Source organism: Ochlerotatus camptorhynchus, unplaced genomic scaffold, assembly GCF_037179485.1.
Source record: "Ochlerotatus camptorhynchus isolate MF236.1 unplaced genomic scaffold, CSIRO-AGI_Acam_v1.1 ptg000070l, whole genome shotgun sequence".
NCBI classification, from domain to species: Eukaryota; Metazoa; Arthropoda; class Insecta; order Diptera; family Culicidae; genus Ochlerotatus; species Ochlerotatus camptorhynchus.
The window spans coordinates 2094106-2115817 of NW_027040560.1; the positions used below are offsets into that span (position 1 = coordinate 2094106).

General features: G+C 41.9%; 1 protein-coding gene across 11 annotated transcripts in view; it reads right to left on the reverse strand.

The window, feature by feature from the left end:
* Positions 1-21712, reverse strand: part of LOC135697409 (uncharacterized) — a 96804-nt gene that overhangs the window by 3434 nt on the left and 71658 nt on the right. For 9 of the 11 annotated variants that reach the window (XM_065217061.1, XM_065217055.1, XM_065217057.1 and 6 more), the window contains 4 exons: positions 2325-2443; positions 1373-2261; positions 951-1325; positions 480-884 (listed from right to left, as the gene is read on the reverse strand). In XM_065217061.1, the coding sequence (XP_065073133.1) occupies positions 480-884; positions 951-1325; positions 1373-2261; positions 2325-2443 (1788 nt within the window). The remainder of the gene's footprint in view (positions 1-479; positions 885-950; positions 1326-1372; positions 2262-2324; positions 2444-21712) is intronic. The other 2 variants (XM_065217064.1, XM_065217063.1) reach the window with 2 other exon arrangements.

Sequence of the window (21712 nt, forward strand, 5' to 3'; positions counted from 1 at the left end):
CTTGGAGATGGAGTCAACTTTAAAGGAGGTAAATTATCTGAACATTTCAGTTAAATTGCTCATATTGCATCTTAGTTTGGTTTGCCTGCTTGCTTTATTCGGCTCAGTATATTAGGTTTTCAACTGTTTGTCCTTTCGACCTTTTGTCCCATCGACCTTTTGTCCCATCGACCTTTTGTTCCATCGACCTTTTGTCCTTGGACCTTTTGTATTTCGAATCAACTACCAAAGATCAAAATGGAAATAAAATCGAATGGAAGAAAGGTCGAATGGGCAATAGGTCGAAAGGTTTAAAGATCGAATTGATTAAAGGTTGAAATGGATCGATATACATAATCAAAAGAAATTTAAAGAGACAAAAGTTTGAGCCGAGCAGTGGTTTGTGATTATCCTAAAACAGCTGGAAATATAGCTCATAAACGAGCCGCCTGAAGTGTCACTTTCGGCCGCTCGATTTTGAGCGCTCAACAGCAACTTACGTTTCACTTCGAAAACATCGCCAGCATTCTCGACGACTACCGGGGCGTAACCGGGATGGAGCAGAGCAATCGTCGATGCCTCCGGGCCGATTCCCTTCGCCTTTTCCCACTCGAACAACCGCCGGGTGAACTTCCTCGAAATACCTTCGAACTTGATGAATCCCTTCGTCGTCTGGACGACCAGTTCTTTCTTCGGAGGATCTGTACTGACCAGAGCCTTTAGCTTGGACAGCCCTTCGCCCTTGTGTTCACCCTTGTGATCGCATTCGGTGGCTCTCGGTTTCTTGGCCGTCGCTCCGGTCATATGCTTGCTTTGCTGCCGCTTCACTGACAGCTCGCTTGCCGTTGAACACGGGGTAGTGTAGGAAGGAACCTTATTCGCTGCCTTCATCTGCTTCCATTCAGCTGTGGGGACAAACAAGATACTTAATTAACACCTGCAACCTTAGACTTCAATCGTACAAATCATACAGAGCTTTTTCTGGAAGTCCTCTGGCAAGTCCTTTGCATTCGGCAGCTGCGTTAAGCCTTGTCCTTCCAGCTTGACCTGTCCCGTTTTCCATAGCTGCCAATCCGTTACCGGTTTCTTCTTGGGGTCCGTAGGAGAATCTTTCGACGTACTTGGTTGGGGTTCTTTCTTCGATGGCGGCTGGTGCTGTTGAAAGATCCCTTGAATGTTTTGAAACGCTGAAGGGACTAGCTCTAGTCTTACCTTGATTCGCCACTCATCCAACTTTTTCTTAAAGTCCGGCGAAAGGTTTTCCTCTACCACTGTCTGGGACGGCTGTTCTCGCTTTGGACTGGCCGGAGCATCGTCTTTAAAAAACTGATTTACTAGAAGGAAAACTTAAAAATATAATAAATTTTATGTTCATCTGTGCATAGGAACTTACTTGGACTGTTGGTAAGCAACAGGGTCGCAGGTCGTAGTCGTTCCCATTCCTGCTGTTTGGCATCGAACTCCCGTTGAAGTTTCTTCTGCAGGTCCATGTAGCGTCGCTCGATCTCTTCTCTCTGCCGAAGAAGGTTCTTGGTTTTCGGTGACGCCCGTCGGTGAGGTGTGTTTTGGTCGGAGATTTCTTCGCTTGAAAAATCCTCCAGTTCACCTTCGAAGAATTCGTACGGCTTGCAGGGACTTTCAGGAGCCGAAGTCTCGTCACCACCGTAGCTCTTTCGCTTTGGTGAGTATTTGGAACTGTCTTTTTGAGATCCCGGTGAAGACAGTGACAGGTCTGCGGATGCTTCAACATCCAACGATTCCTGCCGCAGACTCAACGGCTTCGGAGGAGATTTCCGGGTTCTGACGGTGTGCTTCGGATCAATCGGGACTCCTTCAGGTACGGATTCAATCTCAGGTATATGTTTGCTTTTCCGAGAGCCCCGACTTCCGCCGGTGTCCTTGAGTGGTGGAACTCCACGATCGCCACTACCACTTCGGCCCAGCTTGCACTCAGGCTTCCATTCGTTATCATCACTGGAAAATGTGGCCGGTAGTGACCCGCAGGGTGAGTTCGGGCAACTGTTGTTATCTCCGGAAGGCAGTGCCAGGAAGGTGGGAGTAGTGTTCCTATGGCTAGGGGACGTTTGGTTCGACGAGAACGAATCCGAACGGTCCCGTTGAAGTTCACAGGCATCCATCGATTCGCACGGGCTGGCTTCGCGGCTACAGCCGACGCTGTTGGACGATTTGGTACTCCGTCGTTGGGAGTCATTTGACTTGAGAGATCCCCGATGGTTCTTGACGATCCCCTTCACCTTACTCCAGGCTGATTTGTTTTTGTTCTGCAAGAATGAGATATGATGATTTAACAATCAGTCCAAGTTGCTTGAAACGGTATGGGTTACCTTGTCCATCTGCCGAATGGGATCCAGAATTGCATCTCCGTCCAATGATTTGCTTCGCCGAGCTTCCTCTTCGTAGGTTCGTGGACGTTCGGTGCTCTTCACCGAGTCACGTTTCGTTGCTAAAAATATTGAATACGACAGAAAACAATCATCAATTACAATTAACCAATGGCTCCTCAACACAATAATTATCTGATCGCGGTAGGCTGAGAAAAAATCAATGGATTTGCAGCGCCTACTTTTCCCCAATTATTGAGCCAAAAACAGCAATCAGACCAGTACTTTTTAAAGTGGAAAACGCACTTGATGCTATTTTTACCACACGTTAATCGTGATATTTTTCAATAAATTTCTCACAACACACCTCTCGCGTGGTATCTCTCTCTCACACACTCTTCGCTCCACACAACACTCTGCACTCACGCAACTTGCTTTCACGTGGTGGAACGGCACACTCTCTTCTTGCTTAGCTCTCTATTTACCGCCCACGAAGCATACGGATCGTGACTGACGTGTGATTTTATTTATTTCCTCTTTAACGATTTGTCTTCATCGTGCTAAATTTAGAACACTGTGACGTCACGGGCAACCGAAATTAAACCCATTGCAATTAGGATTGGAAACTTTACCTATTGACTGGCACTCAGTCGGGAAATCATTTTCCATCATCAAACAAAGACTGCGGAAGAGTTGTTCCATCTGGACCACAAATATTCCCAACGTGGAAAAATTCTGGACGTCAGCTCGAACAGCGTTTTTCCTTGGCCTAAGATATCTACCGATCTTTATGATTTGTTTACCCGTTTACACTTAGGATGTTTGTCTAATGTGTATTTATTTGCAGCTCTTTTTCATCTTACTTTTTTTTTTTGCTGGACTAGAATATCCCTCACATCTTTTAAATGCCAGATGAAACACATTTTCTGTTGCTCCACCACGGAACGCAGCAACCCTTTCCATTTCGAAAGGTCATTGGCCCATCCCACGATGGAAGAGGAACTGCTGCTTGTGGAAGCAATTTAGCGCTCTCACAAATCACCACCACAAGCCTCCTTTGATGATCAGCTTACCACGCAGTGTCAGATTTCAGCTCAGCTGGAGAAAATGTGTCCTCTTCCCACACTTTCGCGACGGCGAGACAGATGAGAGCGGGTGTTATCCTACAAATTTTCCCCAATCCGACTAGAAAAGGAAAAACACTAGTAGGGAATATCTTTTGCACACCTCATAAATCGCATTGCCAACTGAACAGAAGAGAGCGCAACAGAAAGCTGAACAAAATCAAACAAACGAAGCAGACGGGCGGGAGGTCGGCGCTGCGAAAATTATTCGCTGTTAATTCGTCTTGTTGTCTGTGGTGAAAATTATTAGTGCTTCCATTTTTGCCCCACCTAGTAAGGGTATGCGGATACATCGAGTTTCACTTCGGTACGGAAACTGCAAGCGTTATGAAACACGAATGATGTCGAACTTTTGTCTGGTATGAAGCTCGGAATTCATCTCGTCGAATGTTAGGCAATTGAATTGAGTAGAAACAAGATGCAGAAGGTTTGGAAATATTTCAATGTCAAAAAATTAAAATTATCTGTTGTTCTCTTTTCCACTATAGAAAGGTATAAAATAAATTGAAAGCACAAGTTTCAACTTAACAAATCGCAATCATGTATGCATCAATTTGGACAATTTTAGTGTCATATTAAAGATATATTCACATCAAAAAAATTCTGCTGATTAAATTCTCAAGAAGCAATTTTTTGGCAGAAGAAGCATAATTTTGCCTGGATAAGCTCTTATTCTGCGTCCAAAGATCGAAGTAGGCTACGCTGCTAAATTGACGTCTTTTTGTTTTGCTGCGTGATTTTTTCGTGTCAAATTAAATTCGGAAGCGGACTTTTAAAAATTGTGCAGTTACATTAAAAGTGGATTGCGTAACGGTGACCCAATGGAGGCAGCAGTTTTTTTTCCAGCCGACGCTAACACACAGCTAAGTTATATTAAATAAAAGAACTGATGCTCGAAATACGCGTCAATCAAGAATTCTACTTCTGCTTGATTGAAAGTTTCAATACATTTTATCAGTGGATTATTAGCATCGATAATTTATTGATGCGGGGCTTATCGTGTGTGGAAATCGCTTCGGAATGCTTGCGTTCTTGAAATAGGCTATTGGATCTGCGGTAGAGCTGTCACTATCTAATTCCCGGATTCAAGCTTCTTGCAGTCCACAATGCACAGTGGTCTAAAAGTGCCAAAACGTGCGTTTTTTAGTTTATGCGAAAACGGTCCATTTAAACCATATAGTGTCTTCGGAGAAGTTTGTGCACTTAAAAGCGCCTTCTTTTGAGCTTAGCTATTTCATGATTAATCCACCTAGCAGGGAGATGACATATTTACTTTGTTTGTTTGTCGAGGTAGTAAAGACTGGACTCGGAAAAAATGCGACACTTTGTTTTGGGTGTAACTTTTTATCGCGTGGGTAAAAATTAATGAAATTTTGGGTAATACTAGTTTAGAGTATCGCGATCTGTCAAGTAGTTTTCAAGATGCATTCGAAACAAGAAGAGCTACGCCAGCAAATCTTGGGCGCGGTGATCGATAATCCTGGTCAGTCGCACAGATGGATCGGCAAAAGGCTTGGAATCCACCATTCCACCGTGTCCCGTGTTGTGAAGATGTTCCAGGAGACGAAGACCATCGAGCGGCGCGCTGGAAGCGGCCGAAAACCGAAAACGGAATACTCAGAGAAGGCGCGGAAGATAAGGCAGTACTTTAAGAATAATCCGAACCTTTCCACCCGAGACGTGGCCAAAAAGGTCAATTCATCGAAGTGGTTCGTCCAGCAGACCATGAAGCGGGCTGGGCTACGTGTTTTTAAGGTCAGGAAGGCGCCAAACCGGACTGACAAGCAAAACAGGGTGGCCAAATTGCGTGCGCGGAAGCTGTACCGTGAGTGGCTGGTCAAGCCAGGCTGTCTTGTCATGGACGACAAGACATACATCAAGGCGAATGGAGGTTCCGGAAAAGTTCCGGAAGAGAAAGATGGACAAATTCGCGAAGAAGTACCTGTTGTGGCAGGCGATCTGCGAGTGCGGACGGTACAGCAAGCCGTTCGTTACAACCGGCACCATAAACGGGCAGATTTATCGAGAAAAATGCTTGCAGAAGCGCTTGCTGCCCTTCCTTCGCTCTCACCGTGGTCCCACGCTGTTCTGGCCGGATCTCGCTTCGTGCCATTACGCCAAGCCTGTAATGGATTGGTACGGAGCGAAGGGCGTTAATGTGGTCCCGAAGGAGGCGAACCCGCCAAATACACCAGCACTTCGTCCGATCGAAAAGTTTTTGGGCGATAATGAAGAAGAAGTTGAAGAAAAGCGGAAAAACATTAAAAAACGATGAAGCTTTGAAGAAAAACTGGGAGAAATTGTGTAACGAAGATGGGCAATAGACTGATGCAAATTTTAACATTTTCGCTCCACAGTGCTCAAACGGTTCCTAATCGGGTCCTGATTAGTCTCCCGAAATTTGAACTCATTTGAAAAGAAACTGACTTGGCACAAACCATTTGAAGTTTATATGGAAATTACTATGGGAAATCCAAACTTTTTGTTCATTGTCTTCTTACCTTTTTCCATATTGCACTGTTCAAACATTCAAAAGCTATGCTTATGGAAAATTTTCTCAGCTTCAACTTAGCAGAATATAGTTGTTGAGTTAAACGTCAAATAAAATAGTTATTAATTGTTTAAGAGATTGATAATCTTATGGCATGATCAAGCAGCTGTTTTGTGAGCAACACTGTATCTTGCAGTGTGGCATAGTAGCCATGATTTATGTGCTCCTATTCCAAGCGCCAGAAACACCAATGTTGCCTGCTGAACAGTTGATTGAGCATAATCGTAAGACATTAGTGGCTTGAATTATTGATAACTTTTGATGCTTACATTATATTGAAATCTGGTTTAAGACAAAGTTGTAGCTGAGAAAATTTTCTACGAGCTCAGTTATTATTTTTTAAAGCAGAGCAATATGGTAAATTGTTAGATGGATATGAACAAAACATTTGGTTTTCCTATAGTAATTTCCATATAAACTTCAAATGGTTTGTGCCAAGTCAGTTTCTTATCGAATGAGTTCAAATTTTGGGAGACTAATCAGAACTCGATTTGGAACCGTTTGAGCACTGTGGAGCGAAAATGTCAAAATTTGCATCAGTCTAATGGGCAATGCCTCGCCCAAGATCTCATGAGCAGTGTTAAGAGAAATGTAAGAGCATTCAGCTTGGGGGAGGAAATTCAATAAATAAATTATGCCAAAACATAACTAATATATAGTTATTTAATCCCTGAAAATTTGAGAAGTATCCGATTTAAAATGAATTTTTGGTGATCATTTTTGTGTGTCTCATTTTTTCCGAGTCCAGTCTTTAAAATGATGTCTTGAGCAAAGTTTTAGACAATATTAAAACAAATATTTTGCTGAAGACGTCAACCCTCTATCTCTCGTTTTCACAGAGATATGTAATTTTTTGGTTTTTTTTTAATACGCTATTTTGTCTTGGGAAGCAAGTCTCTATCTTCAATATTTCTTAAAATATTCAAGGTTTTGATCCAAAATTAGCACTATTTCCAAGGTCAATAGCTCGAAGTTGGGCAAAATTGGGCAAACCAGGATGATTCCATTTGAAAGTATACTTAAAATGCTGCATAATGCATACCAAATCATTAGTCTTCTTTAGTATTCTCCGCTGATCTGCTTATTACCTTATTGCTTAAACCGTGTACAGATAATCGTTTTCTTGCATTTGTAACGGGTGGCAACTAAAATTTTGGAATTTTTTCGAGGCCTCTATGCTCAACAACAAACGAGCTCAGAGAGAAATAAGAGTGTGTATATGTTAGCTCTCTCTCCTCTTTCTGCTAGTATTTTCTGTTTTGTTTATGCTTGCTCAGTTGTGCTCAAAATGCCGTCGAAACAAGAAGTATTTCGCGAGCGCGTTGTACAGTTCTACGAACTGCACAGAAATCTCGGCAAAAAGTATACGGTACAACATTTTAAAAGCGAAAATGTTGCGGCTTCGACTGTTTACCATATCCTAAGATCCCCAACAACTGCTCGCAAGCAAGGTAGTGGAAGACCAGCCAAAATTATGGACGCAAAAGGACTTCGTTCTCTTTCTCGTGCCTCGTGGTTCAAGCCCTCTGGTTTGGCAATCAATCAATATGTGTACCAGAACGAATGTTTGAAGAAAATTTTGATCCCGTTTCTACAAAAACATCATGCTGATGGACAATACGTTTTTTGGCCGGATAAAGCGTCATCGCATTACGCCAAAAAAACACAATCGTTCCTGAATACCCATTCGATCCCATTTGTACCCAAAAACCACAACCCGACAAATCTGCCTCAGTGTCGCCCAATCGAAGATTTCTTCGGGGTTTTGAGCTCCTTGGTGTACAAAAATAACTGAAGAGCCACGAATTGCAAACAGTTGATTGGTAGAATCAAGAGATGCATTCGCAAAGTTGACATGAAGGCCGTACAACGCTCCTGTTCCGACATCAAACGGAAGCTTCGCCGAACATCAAATTACGGACCGTTTTCAAATGTTCACTAATTTTTTTTTCAACAATGGACAATTTATCTTTAATTTCAATAAATCAGATCTTCTTCAAGTATGTTTGTCTTTTTTTGACAGCTTGAGAATGAAATTCCAAAATTTTAGTTGCCACCCGTTACATAGAGGCTCCTTCATACGTCACTTACTCTTGGTGTTGAAGGAAGAAAATTCGAATTCGGTTAAATCGAAGTAGGCATGCAAAAACAGAGTAGGCGTTGCAAAGCCGCGTATGGTAAAGATTTTGATTTCAAATTCTAAATTGTAGTGACCGGTTGACTGGACAAGAAGGTGATTCGTAGTGTCTATTGTACACGGCGAATGAGAACTTTCCAAGCTTACGTGTTTTCGATGTTCTCGTTGATCCACACACCGTTTATAGACTTGGAGGAGGAAAAGCACAGCTTCATAATGAACGGGAATTTTGTGCCTTTGTGATCGATCGCGCTGTGGTGGCACTTCATGATGGCGTACACCGCCAGGGCTTCACTCGGGAACTCGATCGATCCGAAGGAGGAACGTTCCGATTTCAGCGGGAACATTCGCACTTGCGACGGGTGGCAGTCCTTGGTGGTGAATGCAGTCAGAAGCAGATCCTCCGGCAGACTATACTAAAGTCCTACAGTAAAAGTATGGACGTCTGACAAAAGTTGTTCCAATCAAACCGTCAAAATGCACCGCTTTGCTCGATTGGAACAGCTTTTTTCAGTTTTGTGGTGATAGTCGTCCATACTTTTACTGTAGGGCTTTAGAGTATACGGGTTGGTGGACTCTGACAAGTAGTTCTGCTTGGAAAATGCAATTTCAATTTTGCTACCATCATTTCCATTAATTCAATGTTGTTCAAGTGCTGGATGCTGCGTTCGACTGGTTCAACTGCGATGGCGTCTTTCATCTGGACCATGGCGGTACCGAGTCCGTAGACGATCATCACTGCGCCCTGGTGCTGTGCCGGTTGAATGAAGTTGGCTGTTTCGGGTTATCGGGTCGGGCCCTTCATCAGTCCGACGTGTGGTCCGGCCGGTGTTGGTTTCCAGTTTTCCTACAGATGATACTCGGGCGGTAAAAAAATCGGTGCAAATCCGTTTCCTCCGCCGGCTCCCAGAAGGGCTGGTTGGCTAATGATTGACGTTCGTTGTGCGGGGTCGGCCTTCCGCCGAAGATGGAAGGATCGTGTAGCAACGGAGCTCGTCCGTTGCAGGCATCCTTGGAGACGGATGCATCCAGTGTGTAGTCTCAACTGTAGTCCGTGTTGTTTTTGATAACATTGAAAAACAAAACAAAAACAAGAGCTGCCGGGTTGCCAAACAAGGCATTATTCACATGCAAACAAAAGCCAGTTCAATGACTTCTTGGCACTGCCTGTACAGCTGCGGCACACTGAGGTACACTGAGAAAAATGTTGGCACAAAATAAGTGTGTAGAGTGACCACCCCTTGCATTTTCCGGCAGATTTTTTAGGTTTTCCACAGGAAACCATGAAACAAATTTTACTCATCGCTGAGTTCCTGCACTTTTGGCGATTATGAGTGAACTAAACTCAAATTTGGGTTGTTCTCAATCGCCGTGTAGTGATTGGTTGACTGAATAATCAGTGGTTCTTGTATCTCGTGACAGGTGAGTCCCGGTGTCTATTGTAGTGTTAAAAAATGACTGAACTTGGCCTCTGTTCCCCCCGGCAGGTGATTCTCAGTGTCAGTAGTAGTGACCGATTAATTGAACGATCAGTGATCGTTCCTTGTTCTTCCCGGAATGTGATTCTCGGTGTTTGTTGTTGTAACCGGTTAACTGAACGAATATTGATCATGATCATTGAATCATCTGACCCGTTAATTTCAACAATAAGACCCCTTCAAAACAAGCAAAACTGCTTTTGTCCGAAGATGCTTATACTCTTCTAGTTCCATCTACCGATGCATGAACCGATGGTGAAACAGAAGTAAGCGAACATTCTGAAAGTGACGAGGAAATAAGTAGCGATGAATAATTTTTTTCTTTGATATTGTATGAAACGGTTGATGAAATATAAGATATAGGTAGTTATCATTTGAGGTAGTAATGTTGTTTTTAATGTTCATAAAAAAACAACAGAAACACAATTATACGGGAAGTCGTGTCCCTATAGTTTGGTAATAAGCAGATCAGCAGAGAATACTAAATAAGACTAATGATTTGGTATGCATTGGGCAGCATTTTAAGTATACTTTCAAATGTAATCAACCTGGTTTGCCCAATTTTGCCCAACTTCGAGCTATTGACCTTGGAAATAGTGCTAGCTTTGGATCAAAACCTTGAATATCTTAAGAAATATTGAAGATAAAGACTTGCTTCCCGAGACAAAATGGCGTATTTTAAAAAACAAACATTTGTGTAGAACATACTAATGTCAAAAAATTAGTTCCTGAAAAGTTATTTGCAAAAAAATGATTTTCTGAAGGCTCTTACCAAAAAATGATATATCCCTGTAAACATAAGAGATAGAGGGTTGACGTCTTGAGCAAAAATGTTTGTTTTAATCTTGTCTAAAACTTTGCTCAAGACACCATTTTGCTATCTCGACTGATGCGCTCGGTTGGTATCACAAAATGGCTCTAAATTCTATCACGTCATCATGCGACACCAAGGGACAAGACAACTGTACTCAGAGTTAATATATTTTCAGTGAGTAAATTTGAGTTACTCATATTTACTCAAAAATAAACAAAGAAGTCTAATATTTTCCATCAAATGATGTTCAACCAATCGTCGTCTGACACGAGGGGGACGACTCTATCTACGATGCAAAACAGATTGTGTTTTGCTGTGGCTAGCTGCGCGCACGCTGAGTAGATAGAAAGAAGATTGATGATGATTCTGAAGATTTCCTGCAAAAAGATGATGAGCGATGCAAGTAGATGCGACAAATGAAAGAAAATGTTTCGAAGATTGATTCGCTAGTGTGAGATTTTTTGAGCATCTAAACTTGAGATTTAGATGTGCCGCCCCCCTCGGTCTGACAGTATGTTTTGATTTTAAGATTTAGTTTGCATTCATTAAAAGATCCAAGTTAGATGGCTCTTGTCCAGGCCAGGGGATGCTAGAGCTCTCGATGGCTGTGAAGTGTAATGTCTTCGAAGCTTTTGGTGATGTGGTGGTGTTAGTGGTTCCATTTTCCGGCTATTTATGGCTACCCTGGAATCAGAAAATAACTGAAGACTCTTCCCGGGAGTCGGGAAATGGTTTTATCCAGTGATATAATTTTCGTTAGCTATTTATTAAAATTTGAACTTTGCCAGGATTTCCCCCGGAAAATTTTCCGACATTTTCTGACAGTTTCTTGAAGATTTTGACCGGCATCTTCGGATGGATTCTTATGATTTCTTAAGGAGGTTTCGACCGAGTTTGCATGGAGGTTTCTTTCAACATCTCGTGTTTTTAAAACTTGTCCTGGAAGAATCTTCCACCTTCTCCCGCGAATTTCTCCCATTGTTGAACGGAAGTTTCATCAACTTTCCGTTTCAACAGTATTTTCAGATTACCCTCAGAAGTCCTACTGGCTACCGCTGGCAGTGGAAATTATTTTCCATTTCATCCGGACTTCCCATGGAAAAAAAATTCTGAATTATTCTGAATGTTTCACCCGGGCTGCCTAAATTTGCACTGACCTTTTTTCAAGTTTTCCAGGAAGAATTTCCAACTTCACACGGGAATTTCTCAAAAATTATTTTAGAAGCGTCTTCCGGTGTCGCATGGCAGATTCTTTGCCTGGAAGCTTTCCCGACTTCGCATTAAGGATTCGTCAAATTTTCTCCAGAATTATTAATAAAACTGTTTTCCGGCAACTCAAACTAGTTTCCCGGGTAAGAGGAACGCTAGGTGATGTGATTTCACGACCAAGGAAGTTGGAATTTGGCCAAATGTTTTCAGAAAATTAATACTCAATCTCACAAAATCGGTCAAAAAGGTTTCTCATCTTGTTGCATTACATGTCAGAAATAAGGAAACTCAACATCATTAATAAATATTAATAATCATAATCAAATATCTTCCCGGATAAGCATTGCAAGCGCACCGTTTAAAGCAGTATCAGTTGCTATGGGTATTCGATGTTGAGCAACGCGAGTTACTCAGAGTTACTCAAAATAAACTCAGATTTTACTCATGATCAAAAGCTGACTTGCCCTAAGTGACACGACACGTTAAATCAGATAAGATTTAGGTGTCCAGGAGCACATTTTTCACATCCGGCATTTTCCGGGTACACCCAGAAAAGTTACCTATGGAACATTTGACAGTTGTTGTTATTCACATCGTCGTGATTGTGCGCTGCTAAATTTGTCGATTTTTTATCACACGGGCTATTGATCAGTTCACGAAGATTTGCCGCACTCTTCTCTCACCCGTAAGTTTCGACAGTTTTGGGTGGTTTGTTTTGGCTCCCATTCGTTGCTATCTCTTTTACTCAGAAGCAAAATGATAGGGAGCAAAAAGTGAGGTTAGGGACCGTGCACTGATCTATCGTTACTTGTTTTTTTCCGTCCGGTATACCTGTAATATTGTACTGGTTGTTAGTAGAAAGTGCAGTTCGTTGCGATAATCGTCTAATTAGAGCATATTTTGTGTTGTGAAAACAGTGAAAAAGTTATCCAATCAGACATATTGTAGTGTATACTGTCTAGCATTGGGCGATCTTGATAATCCAATTCCTCTTTGCGTATTAGAGCATCACCACCGCTGTTTCTAAATCACTTTTGGAAACTGAGTCAGCATGACTTCCGCCTGTGACCAATGCGCTAAACCAGTTAAAGGCGATGAAGAATCCGTCTCCTGCATGGCTTTTTTTGCGACAGGATGATTCACCTAAAGTGCGGGTGCAGTTTCGAACGCCTTTGGATACGGTTGTGTTTTAAGTTTGTTCTCTGTTTTGTGCGTGCGTTCGCTCTCATAGTTTTCGGCTGCAATTGCCGGATTATCGCTCGCGCTCTGCCTCCCGGACGTTTATACGTGTGTGATAGGTAGTTTTCTCGCTTTCCGGGAAGTTTTAGAATAGAGAAAGAAAACGTGATTCAACATGTCTGCAAGCATCAGAAGAGATGTCGCGATCTGCGTTGTTTGATTTTCTCCCGGACCAGAAATTAGTGGCATCGGGAGTGATAATTTTTAATTTCAGTTTATTTACGCGCTGCAAGGTGCGTGAAAGAGCTCGGCACAATCGGTGTTGGTGTTGGCTCGCTTGTAACTTTTTTTTGTTGTGTTTTCGAAAGAAATTGATCGAAATTGTACCAAAAGTGCTTTTGAACGTGTTTCGCAGTTGGTTGTGGTGAAATTCGTGAATTCGCGGTTTATGTTCAGTGAAAATTCCGTGTCACAGAATTGCTAACCGAGTTTCCTTTTTTTGCCGTTCGACGACGACTGGTTTGCGAGAGAAAAATAAGCATCGGAAATTTTCTCCCGGATGTATTGATTTGATGAGTACGTTCCAGTTGGAGATTGTTGTTATACATATCTCGATTGCATTTTCGAGGGGACGTTCGGAGAGCTTTGAGATTTAGGCGTTGTTGCATTTGCGGGCAGATGAGTTGGTCGCCGGTAAGGGCCAGTAAGTGCTGCCAGCAGATGAATCAAGAGGTATTCGAAACAAAATTGATAAGAAATGTCAATTCAAATCGATTTAATACAGTTGAACAAATTTCAAAACTATTTACGTGCCAGATTTGGAAATAATATTTTTTGAATCTGGAAGTGTGTTTATGATACCATTATCCATTTGATAAAGGTAGAGTGAACATGCGGGGCTTATTGTAAGTAAAAGTGACCTCGGAGTGGTCGTGAATTACCAGGCATTCTGAAATGGGTCACTGGAGCTGCAATAGAGCTAACACCTTCGAACTCCCGGACTAAACCTGCTTTAATTTAAGGGTAATAAAAAGCAGTTTTCTTCCATAATAACACTGCCGGACAGTGGGTGTTAGATTGCACACACACACACACACACACACACACACACACACACACACACACACACAAAGTGACCTATTTCTGGCTTTAGCTGCTAAATAATATAATGTGTAACGCGATTGCCTCTCACTCCAAAAAGCCTGGGTTCAATCCAAGTCGGTGCCGCCGGGATTTTCTGAGGCATAAAATCTCTAATCACGCCTTCTTTCGGAAGGGAAGTAAAGTCGTTGGTCTCCGGTTCATGAGTTGATGGGTCGATAGGTAGGGTCCAGAGCGCCTACACAGCCAACCAGAACAACTCATCGACTGAATGCAATTTGGAAAAAAATCTGCAGTTACTCATAGCTAAGTCAGTAGCTGAATTGTTCTGGTTGGCCGTGTAGTTAATATTTGCTATACACATTATATATATTTTTTTTTTCTTTGAATTGTTTTCCATTGATCTTGTTTTCTGTCCTAAGTACCAATGCTACCGACACCAGGAAGGCAGCTCCCACACCTGGACCCTACCTATCGACCTATCCACTCATGAACCGGAGACCAACGACTTCACTTCCCTTCCGAAAGAAGGCGTGATCAGAGATTCTATGCCTCAGGAAATACCGGCAGCGCCGACTGGGATTGACACGTTGAGAACTTCACAGAAATCTAGAAAATTTTAAGGAAGATCCGAGATTAAGGAAACCTTAAGAACTACAAGAATGTTTAATAAACATCAGGACCTTGCGAAAAATCGGCAATTGTGACTCTCTGAAAGTAAATTTACAGGTCATACACAAACTTTACCTCCTCTTCTTACTTGTAACATAAAAAAAATATTATAATATCTCATAGTTGCATAATTTCAAATAGTAGAATTTTAGCTGTAATGAGCATTTGCAAGCGTGTTTTTAGTGCTCCACCCAAGGGGTAGGTCACTCCGCACATCAGTCTTTGGTCATCTTTTTTGTCAGTGTTCCGCAAGTGTGCCGCAGGTGTGCCGATTGTGCCGGTCATAGAGCAAGCTGTGATTGTTTGTAAAATACCCTTCCCGGCAACCCGGTATTTCCGACATCTTGAAGGTTTTGGTTTGAAATCGCAAGGATAAATCGGATTAAGGATGCCGCGGGAAGTGGCGGGTGTGCGAAATTTTCATTTTTTGTGTTCATAGGATAATAGAAGTCCTGTGTTTTAGGGTTTTATAATGCCCTCAAAGACAGACCAGAAACCTAGTCTTTCGTGATGTGAAAAGCAACGGTCTATTAGCGATCGGAAAGAGTTGGAATCGGAATGGTTGGAGACCGACTATAGAAGATGATGAATAGACGACTTCTGTAGTTTGTTTTGTGTGAGTTGCAGCATTATTGGAATTAAGGGTACTAATGGGGCCTAATGAACTGCCTCTTTCTCTTGAGCCTGCTCTAGACACATAAGACACATTTCGTATTTAGATCTATAAGTGAACTGCTGATCTGAGTTCCTCAGTCAGTCAAACAGCACGTAATGTTGTGAACAACTTCAATGACAGTTGTCCAGCAGTGCTCCCATTTTATTTACAACAATCCAATGCCTACGAGATTGTACCGAAGGTATGCCGATGGTTGTGCCCCTTGGCTCCACCGAAATTCAGTAGTTATCTATGAAGCCTAGGGGTTCTTAGAACTGTTCTATTAAGTTAAGGGCAGTTATAAGAGCTTTAGGAGAATTTAAAGAACTCTATAGAAGTCCCGGAAACTTGAGGGAAGACGATCTTTTCGGAAGCCCCACAGACTTCTTGAAAGTTCTATACTGCCGTTATACGCATAAGAGTCCCACGCTACATAAGGATTGCATAGAACATGGGACAGTTATGCGTATAACGGCAGTATAGACTTCTTGGAAGTTTTACGGACTTTTCGGATGTTCTACGGTCTGCTCTGATGTTCTACGGACTCCTCGGATATACTATGGACTTTTCGGAAGATCTACGGTTCCTTCTCAAAAGTTCAGCAGACTTCTCAAAAGCTCAACAGAATTCTCGGAAGTTCTACGGTCTTTTCGGAAGCCCTACAGATTTCTTTGAAATTCTTGGAAGTTTCACGGACTCTCAGGATGTTATACGGACGTCTCAGATATTGTACGAACATTTCGGGAATTCTACTGACTTCTCAGAAGTTTTACGGACTTAGGTAGTTATCCGGACTTCTTGCAAGATCTACGAACTTTTCGGAAGATCTACGGACTTCGCGGAAATTCTACGGACTTTTTGGAAAGTCTACGGACATGTCGGATAGACACGTTAACGGATTTTACGAACCTGCTGAGACAACGAATTCCCACCCTCAAGCTCCTCCCCTGATCGTACCCTTTGACAATGCACCCCTCTAACCTCGGGTAAGCCACGAGTATTTTGCCCAACTCCTACTAGACATCGAAATAAGTGAATTTTGTTACAAACAGCAGCTTGCGCAGCGGGCAAGCTGGATCGACCAAGTAGAAGGCGACCTGCGGACCCTTCGCAGACTACGAGGCTGGCGAAATGTGGCCATGAATCGAGTAGAGTGGAGACGACTTCTTCGGACAGCAGAGGACAACAAGGCCTTAGCCTGATTGGTAAGGTAAGGTAAGAAGCTAACGCGATTGAGCCTAAATGAACTAGATAAAAAGTACATGGAAAGTCCAAAAAATCCAACGGAAGTTCTGGCTAATTCTTGGATCTTTGGATTGGATTGGATCATGGATTGTTTTGCGTTTTTTACTAATTACTAGTTCACGAAACTCTAAAGATTTTTTCAACTAGTTCAAGGACCTCCCCTCTTTGTTGTTACATTTTTTAATCTGAAATAAGTACGCGTTAGTTTGACTACGGTAAGTGATATTAGCTAGAGAGGGTCTAGTATAAGAGATGAGTGGACTAGCTGGTTTTGAGCCAAACGAACTGTCGAAGCCAATCGAGCAGCGCCTAGCTTGATTGCATTGGCAGTGTTGCTAGGAATGACCTATGCATAGGTTGCCAAGGCAGTTTACTTTTAATCCGCTCCTCTCTTATACTAGAACCTCTCTAATATTGACTGTGTTGATATCATCATCCATACATCTAGTTTTCACTGGAAATAACATGTATGATATTTGATACCAAGATACTCAAGCTACTCAGATCACTAGTTGCGCGTTATAGAGTTTTTGATCTAATTTCCATCCTACGAAGCACAACCCACGCTTTACCTCTCTTTCTTGAACGGGTTTTAACAATAAATGAAATGTTTCTATCAAAGATGACTTCTAAATTTATTCTCCTTTCCATAAGTACCATTGAATTTGATAAAGAGCCATTGAGATATTGTTAAAAATCTAACACTGCTTCTTGATTCCAAATTCGTCGTACGAGTTTCAATTCCGTCCAAACGCATTGAAACGCCATTGGATTTTCTTCGTCCTACGGATGAAGGTAGAAAATGCGAGTTTGATAGGAGCGCTTCTTTTGTTTTGAGAACAATGAGTGTAAATATTCACACAATACGCTCTAATAGGCTTTGTGTTGTAGCTTGTGAACTTACGCATCAGTACAAACGTATTACTGATTAGTGCACGGTGAAATCATTGATTATACTGATTTTTTCTGCTTGATAGAACGGAAATGGACGATGACGATGAAGTAGCGCTCTACCCTATGTTTGATGAAAAAAAAATCAGTTATGTTATGTTCAGACCAGAGAATTATATTATACCATGCTGTACACGGCAAATGAGAACGACAAAAAAAATGAGTTTAGTTTACTCATAATCACGAAAAGTGCAGGAACTCAGTGATGAGTAATTTTGTCTCATGTTTTCCTGTGGAAAACCTCATATTCTGGATTTTTTTTCCTGAAAATCATGAGGCAAATTTACTCATCGCTAAGTTCCTGAACTTTATGTGATTTATGAGAAAACAAAACTCAAATTTGGTTCGTTCTAATTGGCCGTGTGAGGCTTGATGACATTTTGTCGATTATTATGATAGCATGTTACCTATAACTCCGCAGTATGTGCAAAGCTTCAGTTTCGTATCGATAATTTGAAAATTTTATATCGCGAACCCTAAGCTCCACCATTCCACTACTACAAACAGCATGGTAGTAGGTAAGTAAGTGGAAGTGAAGTAGCGTAAGCGATGTGATGCGGAAAAGTCAAGGTGAAAAGGCTACTCACGAACAAATAAATATTGCCAGTTAAAAGACGACACATCCCTATTTCATATTTTTGGTGACGATTTTCTCGCTGAAAAATGCGATATTTCTAGCTTTGCATGTGTCCGTGGGGAAAATCGTCGCTTCCCTGTATGGATTCAGAGTAGGTGGAGTGTTGTTTCGTGTTTTTTTTTTGAGAACTTCTATCCGCAACAGACAGACGGTCGGGAGGGATCAACGTTATTGTTGATGTTACTGCTGATCAAAAAGGAAATTGCTTGTTTTGATATTCACGGGGATCTTTGACACTAGCAGAAACAACCCCACTTTTCAAGGCCTCCTACTGATGCGCACGCAGTAAAGTACGATGCGCCTCCTTCATCGGAGCATACTTCAATGAGCCCGCATGCTACCCCTTATCCTACCAGCACGTGCCACTCAATCTCGAGACCCTCGAGACAGGCAGGCATCAGTTCGCCTCGGAAACCGAGCATCCATCGTTCACGATTTCGATTCAAATTTTGGGGTAGGCGGCCGCGTCAATACTAGAGACATGAGTATACGCTCTCGAGACGCGCTATAATAAATCTGATTTATCTAAAATTAATTCTCACTCACTCTTCTATCCGCGAATAATGCCAGCACAGCAGCGACCATCTAGATCAGCTCTGACGTAGGAAATCACCTCGCGGGAGTTTGCCAAAGCGTTTGCGGTGCGGCCATTAGGTCATGCACCGACCAACCGACCCGCTTCCCTTTCTGCAGCACGCAAGGCACGCTACACATCTATCGAGAAATCTAAATCGCCACTCCGTGCGGTGTGTTGTAGCACACCGTGTGAAATATGTGTAAATAAACATTGGCTCAACTTGAATGTTTCAATAACAATAAAACTAATTGTTTTCTGCGTCCCGTGCTTTCACGCTAAGTGCACGTCACGATTCTGCAGGGGCAAGGAGGCTGTGCAAATTTTAGCGGTGCAACCACGAATAGTTTCGCGCTCCCGCCCATGTCAATCATGTTGGCGTTGCACCGCGGATTGGGAATCCGTAAATTCTCTAATAACTTTACCTTAATACCTAGTTGTGAAAATTCGCATGAAGCTTTATTGAATTACCACAAAGTTTGTCCCAAAATTTGAAAACTGTGCAGACGACCACTTCTACAACCACTTGATGACGGCTGATGATAGTGACGCAGATTGCACAGCACAGTTTCACTTTTGCTTTCCTTTTCTTGATCACCCGCAACCGCATCAATCCGACGGCAAACAAACACGAAGGAAACCGCGAATTCGCGACGTTCGCGCTGTGTTCTGGCACATTAAAATTGAGAAATTTGAAGCATGGCCAAGAAAACAAAAACAAACCCACGGGGCAAGGTTTTTCAACATGCTCTCCTCGAGGAGTATGCACTTTGTTCAATTTGCATTCCTCCGACTGCCAGAGTAGTAGGCTTAGAGAAAGTTATAAACGATCATTGGGCAAATAAATATTTTCCCGTGGACATTTGGAATTCATCTAATGACAAATGTTATCGCTCTTAGGTATGAACTATAACAAATAATAACGCGGCAGCATCTTTGTTCGGTCATCCAGATGTTTCGTTTCACAAACTGCCACTCCAGTTCTAACTCAAAGAACAAAAGATTCCACGTTTTCTTTCGCTATTCCTACGCCTACTCCGTCGACGAAGCCAAGCCGGTCGGTCCTAAAAAACATGCACAGTGCAGCATCGCGCGCGAAATGGAACACAGTGTGCCTCCTATTTCCTAAAAATAACTTTTATTTACTATAACCTTTATGCGGCAATACAATCTTCCAACTGCAGAAAGGATGGAACATTTCTCTAATCAACACCGACCGACCGACCGCCGCCGCATGCACAGAGGAAGACAAACCTCGGGTTTTGTTTGAGCTAACTTGCGAGAGCAGAGTGTGAATTGAGATTTTCCAGAGACGATTTTCGCGATCACTTATTTAGAGTTTGTTTATGAAATCGAAATTGGCTTTCCTGAGTCAGCCCCAGAAGTGCGAACTCAACTATAAACAGAATGATGCTCGCCCCGAAGTGTGCCATTAGAGAAGAATCTCACTTTCGCAACTCGACAGTGTTCGTCATCTTTCACGGTAGGCCCGCCAGGGCCTGCCTGCCTGGTCATGTGGTTGACCTATTTCTTCGGCAAATACAACGCGTAACATGTCAATCGAAAATGAAATCACCTGTTCATTAGAAACGTCATTTATGTTCCCACCCATTTATCTCAAGAAAACGTCATGTTGCGCGGAATGATTTGACAACAACACAAAAAAAAAATCGAAGCAGGCTGTGCTAGTGGTATGCATATCTACCTTACACTGAGTGAAACGGGGACAGCCAGCGTTACGGGCAAGTCTTATAGATTTGCACTCACATTGCTTTTGTATCGGTTTCCTTCGGATTCCCGAAAATAAAATGCACCGTCATAGTAGAAAGTATATTCAGCTTTAATCAATGTTGCAACCCATTGCTAAGAACAATCTTGCGGTTGATTTCAGACGAAATTTGTATGATGTTCGAATATGCCTTACGAGTGACATGATTGCTGTGACTGTACCTTGTAATCCACATTAGAACTAATCACACCTAAGAAGTTCGTTGGAATTTCCCTTGGAATGCGTTCAAAAATTCCTTGACGTTCTCCTCAGAGTTCGGTTTCACTTCTACTTAAAACGCTCGCGTAATTCACCAATATGAAATTATCTTCACTATTGACCTGCAGCTCTCTTAAGAGAGCTCTAATCAGACCTTCCTTGAAATTTTCTTCACAGTGCTTTTATAATGATAGAACACATTTATAAAGTATTTTATCAAGACATTAATAAACAATTGCTAATGACATTTGTGCTTGAATTAGAGAACAGTTTTAAGGAGGGATTGAGAACTGATCTAAATTTATTTTAAAACAAGACATTTTTTGACTGTCTTGCCAGCCTATAAAAGGTTTTTAAAACAGCAAAAAGCTGAATTATTAAGTAGGAGTGGTTTACACTTTGAAATGCTGTATTTAAACTAAATGGATTGTTCATTGCCGTTATAAAACCATCATAAATCAGAGAGGATGGCAAATGGTTACTGAATTGTTACTTGGGAAGCTTGCGTGTGACAGTAAATCATCAACTTCCTTATTTACGAATAATTTTAACATCTATGCTTATAAGTGGTTAGTATTCATTCTTATCTTTTAATGCCATGCAATGAACATCAAATAAATGCAGTAATTAGACAGAAATCAACAAAACTCTACATGACCTAAATTTATGCCACGCAGTTGAGAAATGCCATGACATTTTTGCAGCTTGCAAGTTTTGACGTAGGACTACGTCTTTCGGGAAACTTTATGAAAACCGAAAAATGAAATTATGAAAGATTTTGAACGTTAAGAACTTAGCTGCCCCTGGAACAATTTCAAAAAAATTATCAACGATCGATCAGAAACATTTCTACGCATCGACAACAATACTTTTGACTGTTGATTTTCAAATTGAAACTATTGAAAAAGTGGTAAACTTCAAGCGTACGTACATGCATATGCTGCTTCCCCAACACAGTCATCAGAGAATGGTTCCTAGATGAAACAAGTAGAAGTGATATTCGTCTCCGATCTTCGGGCGTGTACGAATAGGGAGGATGCAATTACGGAACATTTGCTGCCAATTCAGAACCACACG